This window comes from Palaemon carinicauda, chromosome 15 (genome assembly GCF_036898095.1).
Source record: "Palaemon carinicauda isolate YSFRI2023 chromosome 15, ASM3689809v2, whole genome shotgun sequence".
NCBI classification, from domain to species: domain Eukaryota; kingdom Metazoa; phylum Arthropoda; class Malacostraca; order Decapoda; family Palaemonidae; genus Palaemon; species Palaemon carinicauda.
Window position 1 is genome coordinate 36,211,241 of NC_090739.1, and position 16,097 is coordinate 36,227,337.

The window sequence follows — 16,097 nt, forward strand, 5'->3', positions numbered from 1 at the left end:
CAGTCTTTGAATACAAACAATATCTGACGTAAACCATTTGCCCTGAGAGAGACAACTCTTCGAGACCCAGTCAGAGATCAGCATTAGCAAATTGAGTAAAACAAAAAAATTTCACTTCAAAATATCTTTCTTGACCTTAAAGAACTTTGACATTGGAATGATACTACTGTTACTCTTTACTAATATCTTGACTAATTTCGAAACAAAAACCTCTCAAATCAATTTTACTTTCCACGCCCTCCATATAGGATAAACATCCTCAAGAAATCAAAACGAGAAGACTGTAAAGTGGGTGGAAAAGCAAACACCTCCTGAATATATCCCGCATTCGTTCCAACAATTTCACCCATCAAGTTCATGGGTAGCTCATGCATGAGGAGAAGGTGGTGGTAAACGGCGTCCTTCGGCCAAGGCTATGGTCAAATATTAGAACAACAACACGCCATTTTCGAAAACGCGAGTTTATCTGTTATCTATACGAGTAAATAAGAAGGTTCCTAATGTTAGTTTTAAAGGAATATCAGATTTAATACAAAGGAAAATAAGAATATATTTTTCGTGTATATGTATCTAGAGAAAAAAAATATAATTGTATATTATAATCAAAAGGATAATCAACTTTAAATTGAAACAAAAACGAAATAACTAAAATTAATATTCTTATTAATAGGCTTATGAAATAATCAACGCACTAGAAAGATGGCAATAATATAACAGAAGCAAAATATCAGTGTGATTTTTCCTTACTTTTATATGTTTGACTAATATTAATCATAATAACAAGATTATTCTGTCATTGTTCAACCTTTGTATACACTATTGACAGGAATCAATAAGAACTCGAGATAACAAAATATAGAAGAAAAAAAATGGGAACTATAAGAAATTGCAAATGATAGCAAGATATCAAGTAAAAAAGCAACAATAATAAGATAAGATAAACGATAACAAAACAATAAATAGCCAAATATAACAAGGAAAAGTGTTATGATACCGTACCACTCAAGTCCAAAAACCAAATTAAGCACATAAAAATAAAATAATACACTGAAAGAAACATCGAAGAAGCTTATAATGTTGGAATGTTCTGATGGTTTACTACAGGTCAAAACTAAGAGGACGTAACGGAATTCCGAATTCCTAAGTATCCAAATAGGAATTTCGTGAAGTAAATTTGCTTAATCGTTAAGTTTTCTTTAGCGGATTTTAATATATTTTCTTATTTGGACGTTATTTTATATTTTGTATAAAAATAAAAGTATTGGTAACAGTTAGCATATGAGGAAAGAAATAGTGTAGCCTAGGTATGATACCATAAAATACAATAAAATGTAATAAAATATTACATATGAAAAATACACAGATTTATAAAAAAAGAAAATGCAGTGTAAATGTGTGTACACAACACATACATACTAAATATAAAAATGTGTGCGTATATATATATATATATATATATATATAGAGAGAGAGAGAGAGAGAGAGAGAGAGAGAGAGAGAGAGAATGTGCATTGCCATAAAATATGCTATGATATATAAAAACAATAAGCATTGCTATAGAATAAACGATGATATATACAAAGATGCAATGCTACAAAATTACAAGGATGTTAGAAAGAAGCGTAGAAATAATTGGACTTAGCCATTGTAGTAGCATTAATAATAATAATAATAATAATAATAATAATAATAATAATAATAATAATAATAATAATAACAATAATAATAATAATAATAATAATAACAAAGGTGTCGGGTCAAGCAATGAAACAAACGCATGTCATCCTAATCTTTGTTCGGATCATCACAACTGATAATGCACATGAACAAGACGACACGAAATAGAGGAAATTGAGTCTGAATTTAAAAGAGAGAGAGAGAGAGAGAGAGAGAGAGAGAGAGAGAGAGAGGAACTTCGTGTAATTTTAAATCAAAACTACAAATTTACTTGGTTATCATTACAAATGCGTCAAGTGGGACTATTAAGGTCATATTCATGACCCTGTGAAGAGATCCCGTAAAGAAATGAAGAAGTAAGGATTGTATTTACTGGGCAATGAGAGAGTTTCCCCTGAGAAAATTTATAGTTAACTATATAAAGTTTCTAATAACTTGATAAAATTAAATATTACATGTAAATAATAAATAAAGAGAAAATATATACATGGATACCAGTAAAGAAGTAGCTAATTTAAGAAATAGAAAAGAAATATCACAAACAACCGTTCAACAAATTTTACGAATTCAATAAAAAAAATACAAAAGATATAGATAAAATCAATCGCTCTCTCTCTCTCTCTCTCTCTCTCTCTCTCTCTCTCTCTCTCTCTCTTCTCTCATATAATGTATATTTTATATATATATATATATTTTATATATATATGTATATATACATATATATACATACATATATATGTGTATATATATGTATATATAAATACACAGTATATATGCATGCATATATATAAGCATGTGTATATATATATATATATATATATTTATATATATAAATACATACATTTATATATACATACATACATATATATATATATATATATACAGTATATATATATATATATATATATATTTATATATATATACTGTATATATATATATACAGTATATATATATACATATATATATATATATATATATACATGCATGTATATAGATTTATATATATATACAGTATATATATATATATATATATATATTATATATATATATATATATATATCAGTATATATATATATATATATATACACTGATTCATGAAGAGAATAACCAAATACACAAAAACATAATTCACAGGTCGAGGATTATGCCGGAGACGGGATAATTTGCTAAACATGGCGCCGATAAGCAAATTCTCACAATTTGTAGTTTTCAGTGATCATGCATGTGAGTGTGTGTGCGTGCGCACATGTGCGTTTGTATGTCCTTGAATGTTAATACGATTCATATTATCCAGCGAAGTAATGAGGAGGAGAGTAAATGGAGGATCCCCTACTATTTGCGACTTCCTTCCTCTTCCAACAACGACTTCTTGAGGAGGAGTTACTATATTACATTGGTTCTTTCCAAAACTCTACTTCATTGTTATGACTAACGATAAACTGTTCTGATGGGCATCTCTCTCTCTCTCTCTCTCTCTCTCTCTCTCTCTCTCTCTCTCTCTCGCTCTTATAGTCACCATTTAATTGAACAAAAACCTATAATTGATGGTAGTAATGGCATGTACATTTTCGAAGATAACACGAAACATACCGGAAATTGAGAGAGAGAGAGAGAGAGAGAGAGAGAGAGAGAGAGAGAGAGAGAGCTGCCCATCAGAACAGTTTATCTTTAGTTATAAACTGCATATCTACTTGTTCAATCGTATCAAATGTTTGCATAACTACTGCAGTAACATGAATCTTCAGATTGCATATCAGTAATTGGTGTCTAATATCTATAAAAACAAAGCCATTGCATTATCAGAGAAATTGACACCGAATAAAAAGTCAGAATTAAATGAGAGTCCAATGCGACATAAATGAGAAGAAATAATAACCCAAGCATAAATCAAACACATGAAGCGGAAAACAAAATATTCTTTAAATCATGCACATCGATGGTCAATAGATCTTAGTGTTGTGAATTAGGAATTTTTTGCAACCGCGCCCCATCATGTTCACTTTAATATTAACCAGCAAAACAATGAGTAAACAAACACTGCTTTGCACAGAATTCTTTAAGCTACCTTATTCAATTATCCCAGCAGGTAACTGCTGCACATCCTTGCAAGCCTTAGTTGATACCTCTCTGTATTTAAGAAAAGAAATTACTTGTGTTTAACAGAAACCAATTGAAAATAATACATAGGAATGCATGAATATTTTCTGCACTTATACATCGATTAATCAGGTTAATTCCTTTCATTTGAAAACGACATATGTGAAGCATAAATGGTCTGACAGAATGACAAGTGACGGAATATTTTTTTTTATCGATGAATAATATCTTGATTGTGTAATTACATATTTATTTATCTCTCTCTCTCTCTCTCTCTCTCTCTCTCTCTCTCTCTCTCTCTCTCTCTGTTCCAATGACAACGATTTACCTAGCAGAAATGTGGGTCAAGTCTATTGTACCTATCACGAGCGCTTATCACACTTTACCCCAAAACCCCCGACCCGAGACCAAGGAAAACAAAGACTCCATATCTTTCAAAATATTCATAAAATCAGAATTCGTGGATTCCGCCCCATTACCAGGCTTTACATTACAAAATCCACCGACATTTAACCTCGAAGACCTCTGATGACGGAATTAAACGATAAGGGAAATCAAGAGAAAATGCTAAAAGTCATCAGTAAAACCACACATAAAGTAGTATAAGGAGCTTGTTATATAAAAAGTAATCTAATTTTACTAATGGTTCACAACACACACACACACACACACACACACACACAGAGAGAGAGAGAGAGAGAGAGAGAGAGAGAGAGAGAGAGAGAATAATTTGCGAAGTTGAGCAGCGTAAAGAGGTAAGAGAATATTCTTACTTAAATAGAGTATTTATATAACTTTACAAATGGATCCGTAACTAATCTGAACTTGCAGTATCAAGAAACAGTTAATGATAACTGACCTCATTATCCAATGACCGTTGACCTCACTATGAATAATCAAGCCTTAGAGATCTCCCATTAGGTTATGTAGAGGTTAAGTATGTGGCCCATCTTGGAGCTGAATAACACTAGCAATTATTTATATCATAAGATCTCTATAAATCATCTTCAGATATGGCAGCCGGGAAATACAAGTAACCGGGCTTAATTAGAACTTGATTCTGCCCACGTGAAAATCTAAGATGTAAAAATATCCTAAAAATAGAATTCATCAAATTTTGGAAATAAAACACAGTCGTACAGAGAGCAAGGAACGAAGCACTTTATGAAAATATATCCTTCTTGAAATGCAGCATGATCGATGGGGTATTTCAAAAGCAGAGCTACAGACGTCAGCGAATGCATACAATCGATGATATCAAGTACATATCTCTCGACTGCAATGTGGCAATAATCATATACATATTGCCCTAGAAACATTATATCATTGCCATTCAGCGAGCTCTTAAAATCAGTCTGTCGCCTGGAATGCATTTATTTTGTATTTTCTCTGTTTGTAAAGAACTTAGATAATAGGAACCTACATTTAAGAAGTTCGTGTTTCCTTCTCTTGTACAATCAAAGCTTCTAGAAGAAACTAACCCAACGTACAGTGGCAAAATCATAGTTAGCTTGCCATTTCCATGTGTCAATCAGTATCACACTCCAAATCCATACCCTACTGCTCTTGGATGTTGGTCAAGGTACAAAGCAACCTTTAACGAATTAGGAATAACTTTACACACACTGACAATATATATTCATATATGTGTGTGTATGTTTGTATGTATGTATGTATGTATTTATGTATCTGTGTACTGTATATATATATATATATATATATATATAATGTATATATGTATATATAAATATATATATATATATAAATATATATATATATATACACATATAAATATATATATGTATATATATTTATGTATGTATGTATATCTATATCTGTGTATGTAACTATTTATCTATATATCTATGTATGTATGTATCTATCTAACTATCTATCGAGAGCGAGAGAGAGAAAGAGAATCTTTCTCATAAAAGCATTGTAAACGTTGAGAAATGAATTTCGAAAGAAAGAAATCGAAGCAGAAACACTGGATTATCGCATCGTAAACGCCATCTCACGAGAATTATAACGGCCATATAGTTTCGCTTTTGGCACCTTCCCTCCCTCAAGAGCAAAGATTTCTTAACACGATTTCGAAGCAGTCATTATTCTGTTCACATGATTCCTGGAACATTTAGTAAATGTCATGAAATTCAAAAGCCTAGAAATGCCGATGCCGGAGACAAAAACTGCACGAGGTGAAACAATTCATGTTATCCCTTTATGCTAATACACCCATTGATAATTGTCAACATATGAGTTTATAATCTATCTATGTTAACCTTACGAAATTAGAAAATTCAAATTGAGCTCTAATCAATTCACATTCCTAATTTCAAGTCATTTCACAATATAAATATCATTTTACTTACAAGTACATAATTACTCACAGGTTCAATAAATCCTGTTACAGTACTTATTACGCCACATTTTTAAATTTAATAAGATAGTATAAGTTTCCAACTTCAGAATTCACTCCCAAATTCTTTACATTCCTAAATTCAAATCAATTCGTCGTTTGATAATTTAACCCATTTTAACTAAATTCCATGTATGGCAAATTATACATGTATGAATATGATTCAGGCAAGTATCTTTACAACGCTCCCTCACACTGCCAATTGAACTATATAGGATTGGAGTTTCATACTAATGTCAGTTTTAAATTCTATCTCCAAAACCCCCACCTATGAGCTACTACAAGATCTAAAATGATCCTTGTGAAATTTATCTTTATTAAAATAAAATCAATAGGAACCTCAATCTCTCATCCTGATACAACAGGGGAGCGAAAGGGGCGACACATTATATATACTAAGAAAAAAATTGTCAAAAGAGAACACGGCTTCTTTTCCAGTCAAATTCCGGTGACCAGTTGCAACAAGTCACTCACTGCCAGTGTTTCTCGAAAGCGACGAATCATGGCGGCCCAGGGCAGCCTTTTGTTAATCTGAGCTATGTGGTTACACATTCAGAGACCAAGCACAAATTGTTAGCTTTTCCTCTCGTGCCTGCACGGTTACACCCTAAAAAATATCTTACTTGGAGAAATAGATGGCGGTCTCCGCCAAAACAGAATATATGAAATAAAAAAAGGCAAAATGTTCATTCCTATGTTTATGATTTCACGTTGAAATGTTGCAATAAAACATCAAGAAAAATTAACAAAAGAAAAAGTAAATACATAAGCAATCATTCATTCCTACTTCAATCTTTATTATTTCAATGCCAATGAAACACACACACATATCTTAAGGATTTAATTTCATTAGCATTTCTTCATCCAACAGACGAAATCTCACAGGTTCAACAAAATAATAAAAAATTCTAAATAGAAACAAAGGTCATGCGCAATCATAACGCAAATACGAACAATGTGCTTTGAAAATATACTTTATCTCACTATATATATATATATATATATATATATATATATATATAGTTCCAAATAACAGCAATACCTTGGCAACAGAATTACTTGTATAAATGCCGGTCATAATTTACGGACTGGGTGAAAGTAGAACCAACATTCCCGAGTGCTTTTGTTGTCTGGGCTCACCTTAATTTATATCAAGAGACAACTGGTAAATGACTAACATTAAAGAATATAGCTGGAGCGAAGACTAAAATTATGACGTGTTACCAGTAAAAATATAGAATCATCTTTATAAGCACTACCAATTAAGGAATAACTTGAGTGGGCATATTTAAAATGACACGGCTGCAAAGTCTCGGATAAAAAGACAATTTTTTACACAACTCAAGCAACAAAGGCATGTTTTAATAATAAAATCAATCTCAGCCTAAGCAAATCAAAATCGTTGTTTGCAAGAACAGATGGTGGCTAAATGAACTTTCTTACCTTCATCGTCATCATCGTCGGAGAGTTCACTCGATTCCTGCACTACAATTGCTCGTCGCGCTGTCGCAATTTGCCACTCATTGGCGTACAAATCCTCCTCGGGCTGGCAAAGTGGCGGATATTCTGGAACAAACGTGGATGCTGGCATCTTGTTTGTTACGTTTTCTTCTCCTTTATTTTGTGCCTGTTCTCCAGAGCCAGTTTTGATAGGAGATGAAGATGGCGATGATACTTTGGTAATGTTACCCGATTCCTCGTCATCCTCGGATGAAGAATCAATGTGAGGAATGGAATCGAAAATACTGCTGACCAGAGTGGGAGTGGGACTTGCGGTCTCGCCCCCTCCTGGACCCCCTGAATCTTCCTGATTCGTGGTGAAAGAGGTAGTAGACCTAGCTGCCAGGCAACTGCGACAAACATCTCCAAGAGCGTGGCCGCCTTCACATTCCCTCTTCGGAGTGGCCGCCCGGGACCCATTCCCTCCAACGTCGCTCTGAAGAGCTAGGCATTCGGAGGAATTGTTCTCCTGGTGATATTTAAGAGTCTCCTCAGACACTGACCTTGCTATCCCGTTGCTTATCTTACTATCGTTATCACAATCTTCACTTACAATGCTAGTATTCAATATGACACTCCGGACATCCTCCTCGCTCGATGCCAAACTCCTCCTCGAAGGAATAGAGGTAAGGGATTCCCTAGATGACCAGGCACTCGATTTGACATTGCTAATAATTTTGGCACACACTGGCAAGGGGTTCTCCCAACGAGGGCTGACGATGGGACTAGTATCGCTTTCGGAAGGGAACTTCCCTCTGGAGTAGGATCCGCTCTTCCGCCGCCTGGGTTTTAAGTCTCTCTGACTACCACAGCCACACATCTCTCGAGTAGAGGATTCAATCTCATGGGCTAAAGATGACCTTCGTTGTCTTAGGAAGGACTTGTAGTTGGAGGTTTCCAACTGCGGGGCATTGGGGGTGGAGAGTGACCGCAACAGCAGCTTATGGACGGATGGTACCAACGAGCCTCCCATCATGGCGGTGCTTGATCCACTGATCGTGTCCCTCCTACGATGACCCATGACTTTCGACCTAAGATATCGGTATTCTTGCTCCTTCCATTCGATGGTCTGGCATGCACCAAAGGCCTCTTTCACGTCATCCAGATTCCCACTGCCCTCGCTCGACGACAGTTCTCCGTCTTCATCTTCAGCAGGGGCACCTGCGACACCCTCCTTATCGAAGTTTTTCCTACGGCATTTGCGATCTTCCAAAACCTCCCTGATTTTCTTCAAGATTAAGGTCAAATCAGCAGGATCTTTACGGGGCGAACTTTGGACACTGTCAGACATGATTACATATATTTTTTCCTCTTCATTGATCTACTCAGCGTTGTTTTATGCTTTAGCATCAGTGAATTGTTTATAGTTAAGGAGTACTATAGAATGTGTAGCAGAATCTTAATAAGAGTCACGAGGGGGTCATTATGCGACACTCAAAGAGGACTACGATGATCGGGTCGATGGCATTTCTCACACACTAGTAGACGCATATCTGGAAAGAGAAAATAAAGAGGGATTAGGTCACGTTAACGTTCATCACAAAACATTAATGACTTAAAAATATAGAACTATAGTAAATAGTGATGAAATTTGATAGCTTCGAAAATTATTAAAAAAAAAAAACTTATTTAAAAATACGTACAAGAACAGAAGCTGTAGGTATATATATGCAGTTAGGATAACAATAAAATGTAGTTATATATACATATATATATTATATATATAAATATATATATATATATATATATATATATATATATATATATATATATATATATATATATATATATATATATATATATATATATATATACGCTCACCATCCTAATACTAAAGACTAAATCTATCTCTCTTCTACATTCTGAATAAGATTAAACGTGAACTATACCTAAACACATACTGTACACAGATATCTAAGAAAAAAAACGAATACAAAGTTTGGTAAATAAATACTATCCGGGGAGTTAAGCACAATCTTCACAGTAATCTATACTAACAACCAGGAACTTTCCCTTAACGATAATCGTTCAAATTCCATCAAGGTCACTGAGATTCAGGAGTCCGCATTCATCTCAGCAAGAGATCGACGCAAAGATGTACATCAATCATCACACACGTCAACGCCTCATCAGTCACCCCAGCTACGATCTTTCCCATCCCATAACCGGCCACCATGAGCCCGGGGACCCATTTCGAAGCAAAGAGAAGAAACTCCTTTTTACTCTTGTTTTTCCTTTCAAGCAGTTACAAGACATCGTAATTGCGTCCAACACCTGTCGGATTACATCCAGCTTTGATAACCGCAAGAAATGATGATGACGCAACTAACCACAAACGAGCGAAGCATCGAATCAAGCAAGAAACATATAACGTAAGCGATGGAGGCACCAACTGTTAAACAGGGTGGTTTTGGTGAAAAGTAATTCTGAATATTAGAGCTATTACTTATTGAGAAGTAATAGACCAAGTTTATGAAGATGTACAACTTTATAAAATACTTGTTATTTTAAGATTGAACTCCACAAGTAATTACCTTTAGGGAGCTTGAGTATACATGGATTTCCGATTTCGATAAAGTAATGAATATGATGATGATTAAGAGAAGTTAGAGATTAGATTGTCGTGTTAAAAACTCTTTTTGGTAAAATTTTAGTATCATTATACTTTGAATTTATTCCAGATACCTTCCGAAACTAAACTTTGATGAAGGAAACAATTTTAGTATGTTCTAACCCTCTAAAGTATAAACCACAAATAAGATTAATAATTTTCAGTCCCTTATCAAGACATCCATTTTAAATACGAAAACCTCATCACTGTAAAGGAAAAACTCATTGTAATTTGATCCCCTATATTTGTCTCAGAACAATTCAATGTTTAACTTTTCATGTGAAGGAAAGATACATTTGATGAGCTTTTTACATCCATCTCCGTTGTTCCGTCAAAGAAGGGAAAGGACATATACCGTTAAGGGTGTACATAACAGTAGCAGATTACACATAACACAATCTTATAATCGCTCCGCCTCCGTTACAATACGAAAACATCTCGACAAAACAATCACAAACCAACATTATGCGAAAACACCCTTGAAGACAAAACAGCGAGAACACTTGACGTGAGCATTGGCAACCGCAGATCCGTTCAGTACCTGAAGCTTCACCACAGACGTGCCGGAAATCTCGGCGCTGGGCTACCATTATGCCCGGGCATCACAGGGTAATGCTACTTGAACCCTTGCAAGAAGGTAACGGGGCACCCCCAACGCATCCAACCCCCCTATCCACCTTTCCCTTTGCAAAAGAAGGCATTATCTCCGCCATCTTCATTATCCGGATGACTTCTCATTGCATAACACGATGCAGTGTGAAACCGCCAAGGCTACGTCAATGAGTTCCGAGGTGCGTTTACGAAGTTTATCATGACACTTGAGAATCTAGCCATAAGGTCAAAGATGAATATTTTAGAGATTTTAAACGTCATTCCTTAAGCTTAAATAAGCTGAGCAGCAACTTGTTTATCAAACAGACAAAGAAGTCTCATTCATATATCTTAACCATGAAACTGTAAGTTACACACACGTAATGCAAAAGGTTAAAGTATACATGGCAACCATTAAAGACCAATGTAAGGTTTTAATCCACTTGAACAAAATGTGCAGCAATAAGATTGTAGGTGGGGTTTGAGACTGTTAGAAATAAAAAGATAGAAAAAAACGTTCTGCGTCACAGAAAAATTATTCGTGTAAAAATCAAAAGGTAAAATATATATAAATCAATATCACCAAGTAAAGGGGAGAGCATGAGCTGGATATGAAAGAAGTAATAATTCTACAAACACGAAAACACATTATTTGCGCCATGACAACGAGAGACTAATGGAAATACATTTTATTCTTACTCAGGGAACGAGCGAATAAAGACAGATAAAATAACTTTATAAAGGATAAGAAGAGAAAATGCAAATATTATAGACACAAACAGGAAGAAAAGAAAAATGAAATTTTCAAGCTGAAATGTTAATTTTGGATCAGAAAATGAATCCTACTTCTTGAATATAATTGATCTGCAGTGTAGCACGTAGTAGTAGTAGTAGTAGTAGTAGTAATAATAATAATAATAATAATAAATATTTACATACTTTTTTATCACACCAAAATGCAATAGAAATGGACAAAATGCAACGACAGTCTTGCGTTAAAAATAAAAAACGTTGTAAAGTTGAACCAATTTCGTTAGCAGCCTTATTCTCAATAATAATAATAATAATAATAATAATAATAATAATAATAATAATAATAAAGAAAAAAAAGAAAAAAAACACTGCGAGGGTGAGCATAGTCATTATTGTAATCCAAAAACCATAGTAACACACAAATACGTTCAAACTAAAATTATACATCATAAACAAAAGCCAAATACCTCCTGTTAAACACGGGTGTTTGGGGATATCATGATATATTGGTCATCGGTGACGAATAATTAAAGACTTCTGTAGCAAAAAAACACAGAAAATGATACAAATGAAGCATAAATAACTTGAAAATTATGATCTAGAAAACTAATTTAACTGAATGTAAATAAAATAATGACTATCTTCAACACTGAAAACCAAAAATAAGGGAAAATTTGAATAAACATGACCTTGAATGACCTTCGGCCATGAAGGTAAGTCACGCAACATCGCCCCTAAAGCCTTTCTTTAAACGCGATAAGAATTCAGAACTGGTTATTGATTGGTGCAGGACAAGACACTGCACCATTACAATTTTGGGCATTATGAACCCCAAAGTGACCTTGGGTGAAAACATGCAATGTTTTAACTTTCCGCGAGGACCACTGCTCCCTTTTTCGCTATCAATATTGCTCTTGTTGTCCTTTTCTTTTTCATTGTTATTATAATTGTTTTCAGTGGAGCAGTTTTCCTCGCTAATAACAATACAAAATCATAAACGACAACAACAATAATAATAACAAAAAGCTCATTGCATCAATACATAATTCCTATGCAATGAACTACAAGTTTAAACATCCCGTTGTCTAGCGGCTAGCCTATGACCAGCATCTTTCACCACTGGCCCCTATATAGGCATACAGAACAAAGATATTTGGTCTCAAGCATCAAGATAGGACATAACATCTATAGAGCAGACACTTGCCGCCTTGATCCTTTATCATGTTAGCCATTTTGATAGCATGGGTACACTAATCATAATAATTATTATCATCATCACCGTCACCATCATAATAACTATAATCGATCAGTCTTCTCAGTAATGTTACCAAAAAAAATGTAGTCATTAACATCCTCATTGTTATTATAAATTGTTTTTACTGACATTGATTTTTCGTTAATAATAATGAAACTCACAAAAATTTTTTAGATAATGAAATTGCTATTTTTCCACCTCTTAATATCATACACACCAAAACAAAGAATTGAACACAATCATTATTTATTTTTTTGTGTGTGTTTTTGTTTCCTTTTCGATAGAACTATGGACGAAAATACTTATCACGACTATTTCTTCTTTTATTATTATTACGATAACCAACAACAACCAACCAGACAAACTTCAGCCTCCCTCCAGCAACAAAAAGTACATGAGAGTAAAAGCTCCTTGTAAGGAATGTGGGCAATGGACATAGCATCAGAGGTATGTCTTCCTTCATCTGATCTGACTGTGACCCTTTTTCCCTTTCACTACGCCACACGGCTTCCGACAAACACTTTCATCTCGGAGATGGAAAGGGAGAGATGTATAAGGTAAAAATTATCATAAGGATAAATCAATAAAACGTTACTTTTATTTGGAAAGAAATACCCTTAGTGGGAGATGATGATAATAATAATAATAATAATAATAATAATAATAATAATAATAATAATAATAACCCGGAACCCTAAACTATAAATACCACCCAGTCGAAAGACTGTGATAGGGAAAAAAAATAACAATAATAATAATAATATTAAAAGAAAATTATAAAAAAAAAAATTTAAATGTTGTGACTTAATAATAATAATGATAATGATACACTATAAAAATAATACAAATTATCATAAATAACATATATATATCTAATTATCCAGAAAGCTATACACATTAAATAATCTTTTTAAATCCCCTGTACACAATAAGAAAATATAAATAATGCAACTTCAATAGAATTAAGGAAAAAATAAATACAGAAATCACACACACACAGAAAAAGTTATAAAGATGAAAATATAAAAACTAACCGAGTGAGATGTTTCAGATCATTTCCAAAATAATTGGAACTTGACTCATTAAGAGAACGGCTCTTTGAGAAAAGGTCAAAGCCAATTGGTTTCGTAGGTAAAATGAGTGTCATAAGATTGGAAATAGGCCAGGTATTGTGTCATAATGACTTCAGGGGAATTTTAATTGATTCTAAGACAGGGGTTGCAAAATTACACTGCATGCCTTGGAGGGCGGTGCCCTCAAGTTTTTTAATATCTTACAATGGACTCATTTTCAGTACTAATTATACAATCCATATCATTTTTTTCACCATATTGAGTGACGTTGCCATTCCCTTGCCCTACCAAATTGATGATTGAGGGGTTTGTCTTTTTCTGGCAGTGACCAACCCAAGTACTGACCAGAAGCGACGTTGCTTAACTTTGCTCACCAAACGACTAAACTTTACTGCCGTTGGCACTATTTACCTTTCATATCTATACGATCTTTGCACCATTAGCTTTGCTATCTATAAGGTTTCAAAACATCATGAATAATGAGAGAGATTAAAATCCAAAAACAAATTTCTAATAAAAATATGTTAACTTTTATGCACAGAAATTTAGAGATTCAGTTCAAACTAACAATGAATGTTATGCAAGATCTTTAAAGCTTTGCTTATAGGTTTTAATTCCTCGTGGAATATTATCATTTTTAGTGAATCTGTCAAAAATTTACACTTTTATACGGAACAACCTGAAGGAATATAATCCATTAAGTAAGCTTCCACATCACACAATATCAATGCCTAATAAAAAGTAAATTTAAACTGAAATACAGTCAAATAGGATACTATACCATTTCAAAAATAACAAACGCAAATATTTAAGAGAGAGAGAGAGAGAGAGAGAGAGAGAGAGAGAGAGAGAGAGAGAGAGAGAGAGAGAGAGAGAGAGAGAGAGATTGTCAGCATTAAAAGATGCTTCTTAGGTTTTCTCCATAAATAAAACTATCAAAATTGAAAGTAAATAAAACTGAAAATAAAACTTGGATTAACAATAACAATGGGCATGAAGAGTTAGCCTATATAACAAGGTTCAAAGAACACCTTTCACTCAAGCAGTGTAGACCCTGATAACTAGTTTTTGGTTGTATTTGTAAAATAATGTCTTTCGGAGGCCTGTTGATTTGATTTATGGAATTTGGATGGATGGGTGGAGATAATTTGACCACATATCCCAGCGGTAGGGCCGGGAAGGGAATTTGGAGTCGATGTCCATCTAGGGGGAAATCCCTCAAGTGAAGATTAACAAAAATTTAGAAAAGATGGCAAAAAAATAAGCGGGAACAAAAGTAAAGTGATGTCCTATGGAATTTGAGTCATATGGATTGTCACTGGGACAGGGGAGGCCATATTTTGCCGAGGAAGGCCTATTGGTGAAGATGGAATAAAATCAGAACCAAAAACTGCTTCAATGCCTCAAAAGTTAGGCCGTATAAAACTTAAGGCCCATCTTTACTTGCGCTGTCCAAAACACCAATTAAAGACTCAAGGGTCCCTTTTTTTTACCGTGACCTGGCTTCTGAAAAAAAACTTAACAATCCCCTTTTCTATAATGACCAGGTTTCTGATAAAAAGACTCAATGGTCATCCTTTTCAAAAGTGACCAGGTTTATAATAAAGACTGAAGCCTCACTATTTATAGTGACCACACAACAGGTAAACGACTCAAGGAACCCTTTACTAAAGTGACCAGGCTACTGATAAAAGATTTGAGGAGCAACATCTTTTAGAGTGACATGACTACTGATAAAAGACTGAATGATCACATTTTTCTAAAGTGGCTAGTCTTCTAATAAAAAGACTCTAGGCTCACCTTTCTTTTTTGGACCAGTGGGTAAAGGACACAAGGATCTCCTTCTTCTAGAGTGAACAAGCTACAGATAAAAGACTCACGAATCTCCTTTTTCTAGAATGACCACGCTTCTGATGAAAGACTCGAAGCTCACATTTTTTTTTCTAACGAGACCAGGCTACTGATTAAAAACTTAGCGATCACCTTTTTCTAGAGGCCGCCCTTTCCTAAAGTAACCAGGCTTCTAATTAAAGACTCAATGCTCTCCCTTTTCTAGAGTGACTAGGCTACTGATAACTGATTCAAGGATCACCCTGTTCTAAAGTATACAAGCTTCTGACA

At 34.1% G+C, this 16,097-nt stretch overlaps 1 protein-coding gene across 1 annotated transcript in view; it reads right to left on the reverse strand.

Moving 5' to 3' along the window:
- The window catches only part of LOC137653923 (uncharacterized), a 266,995-nt gene that overhangs the window by 67,843 nt on the left and 183,055 nt on the right, over window positions 1-16,097 (reverse strand). The window contains exon 2 of the mRNA XM_068387551.1: window positions 7,637-9,186. Coding sequence (XP_068243652.1) covers window positions 7,637-8,984 — 1,348 coding nt within the window. The 5' untranslated portion in view covers window positions 8,985-9,186. The remainder of the gene's footprint in view (window positions 1-7,636; window positions 9,187-16,097) is intronic.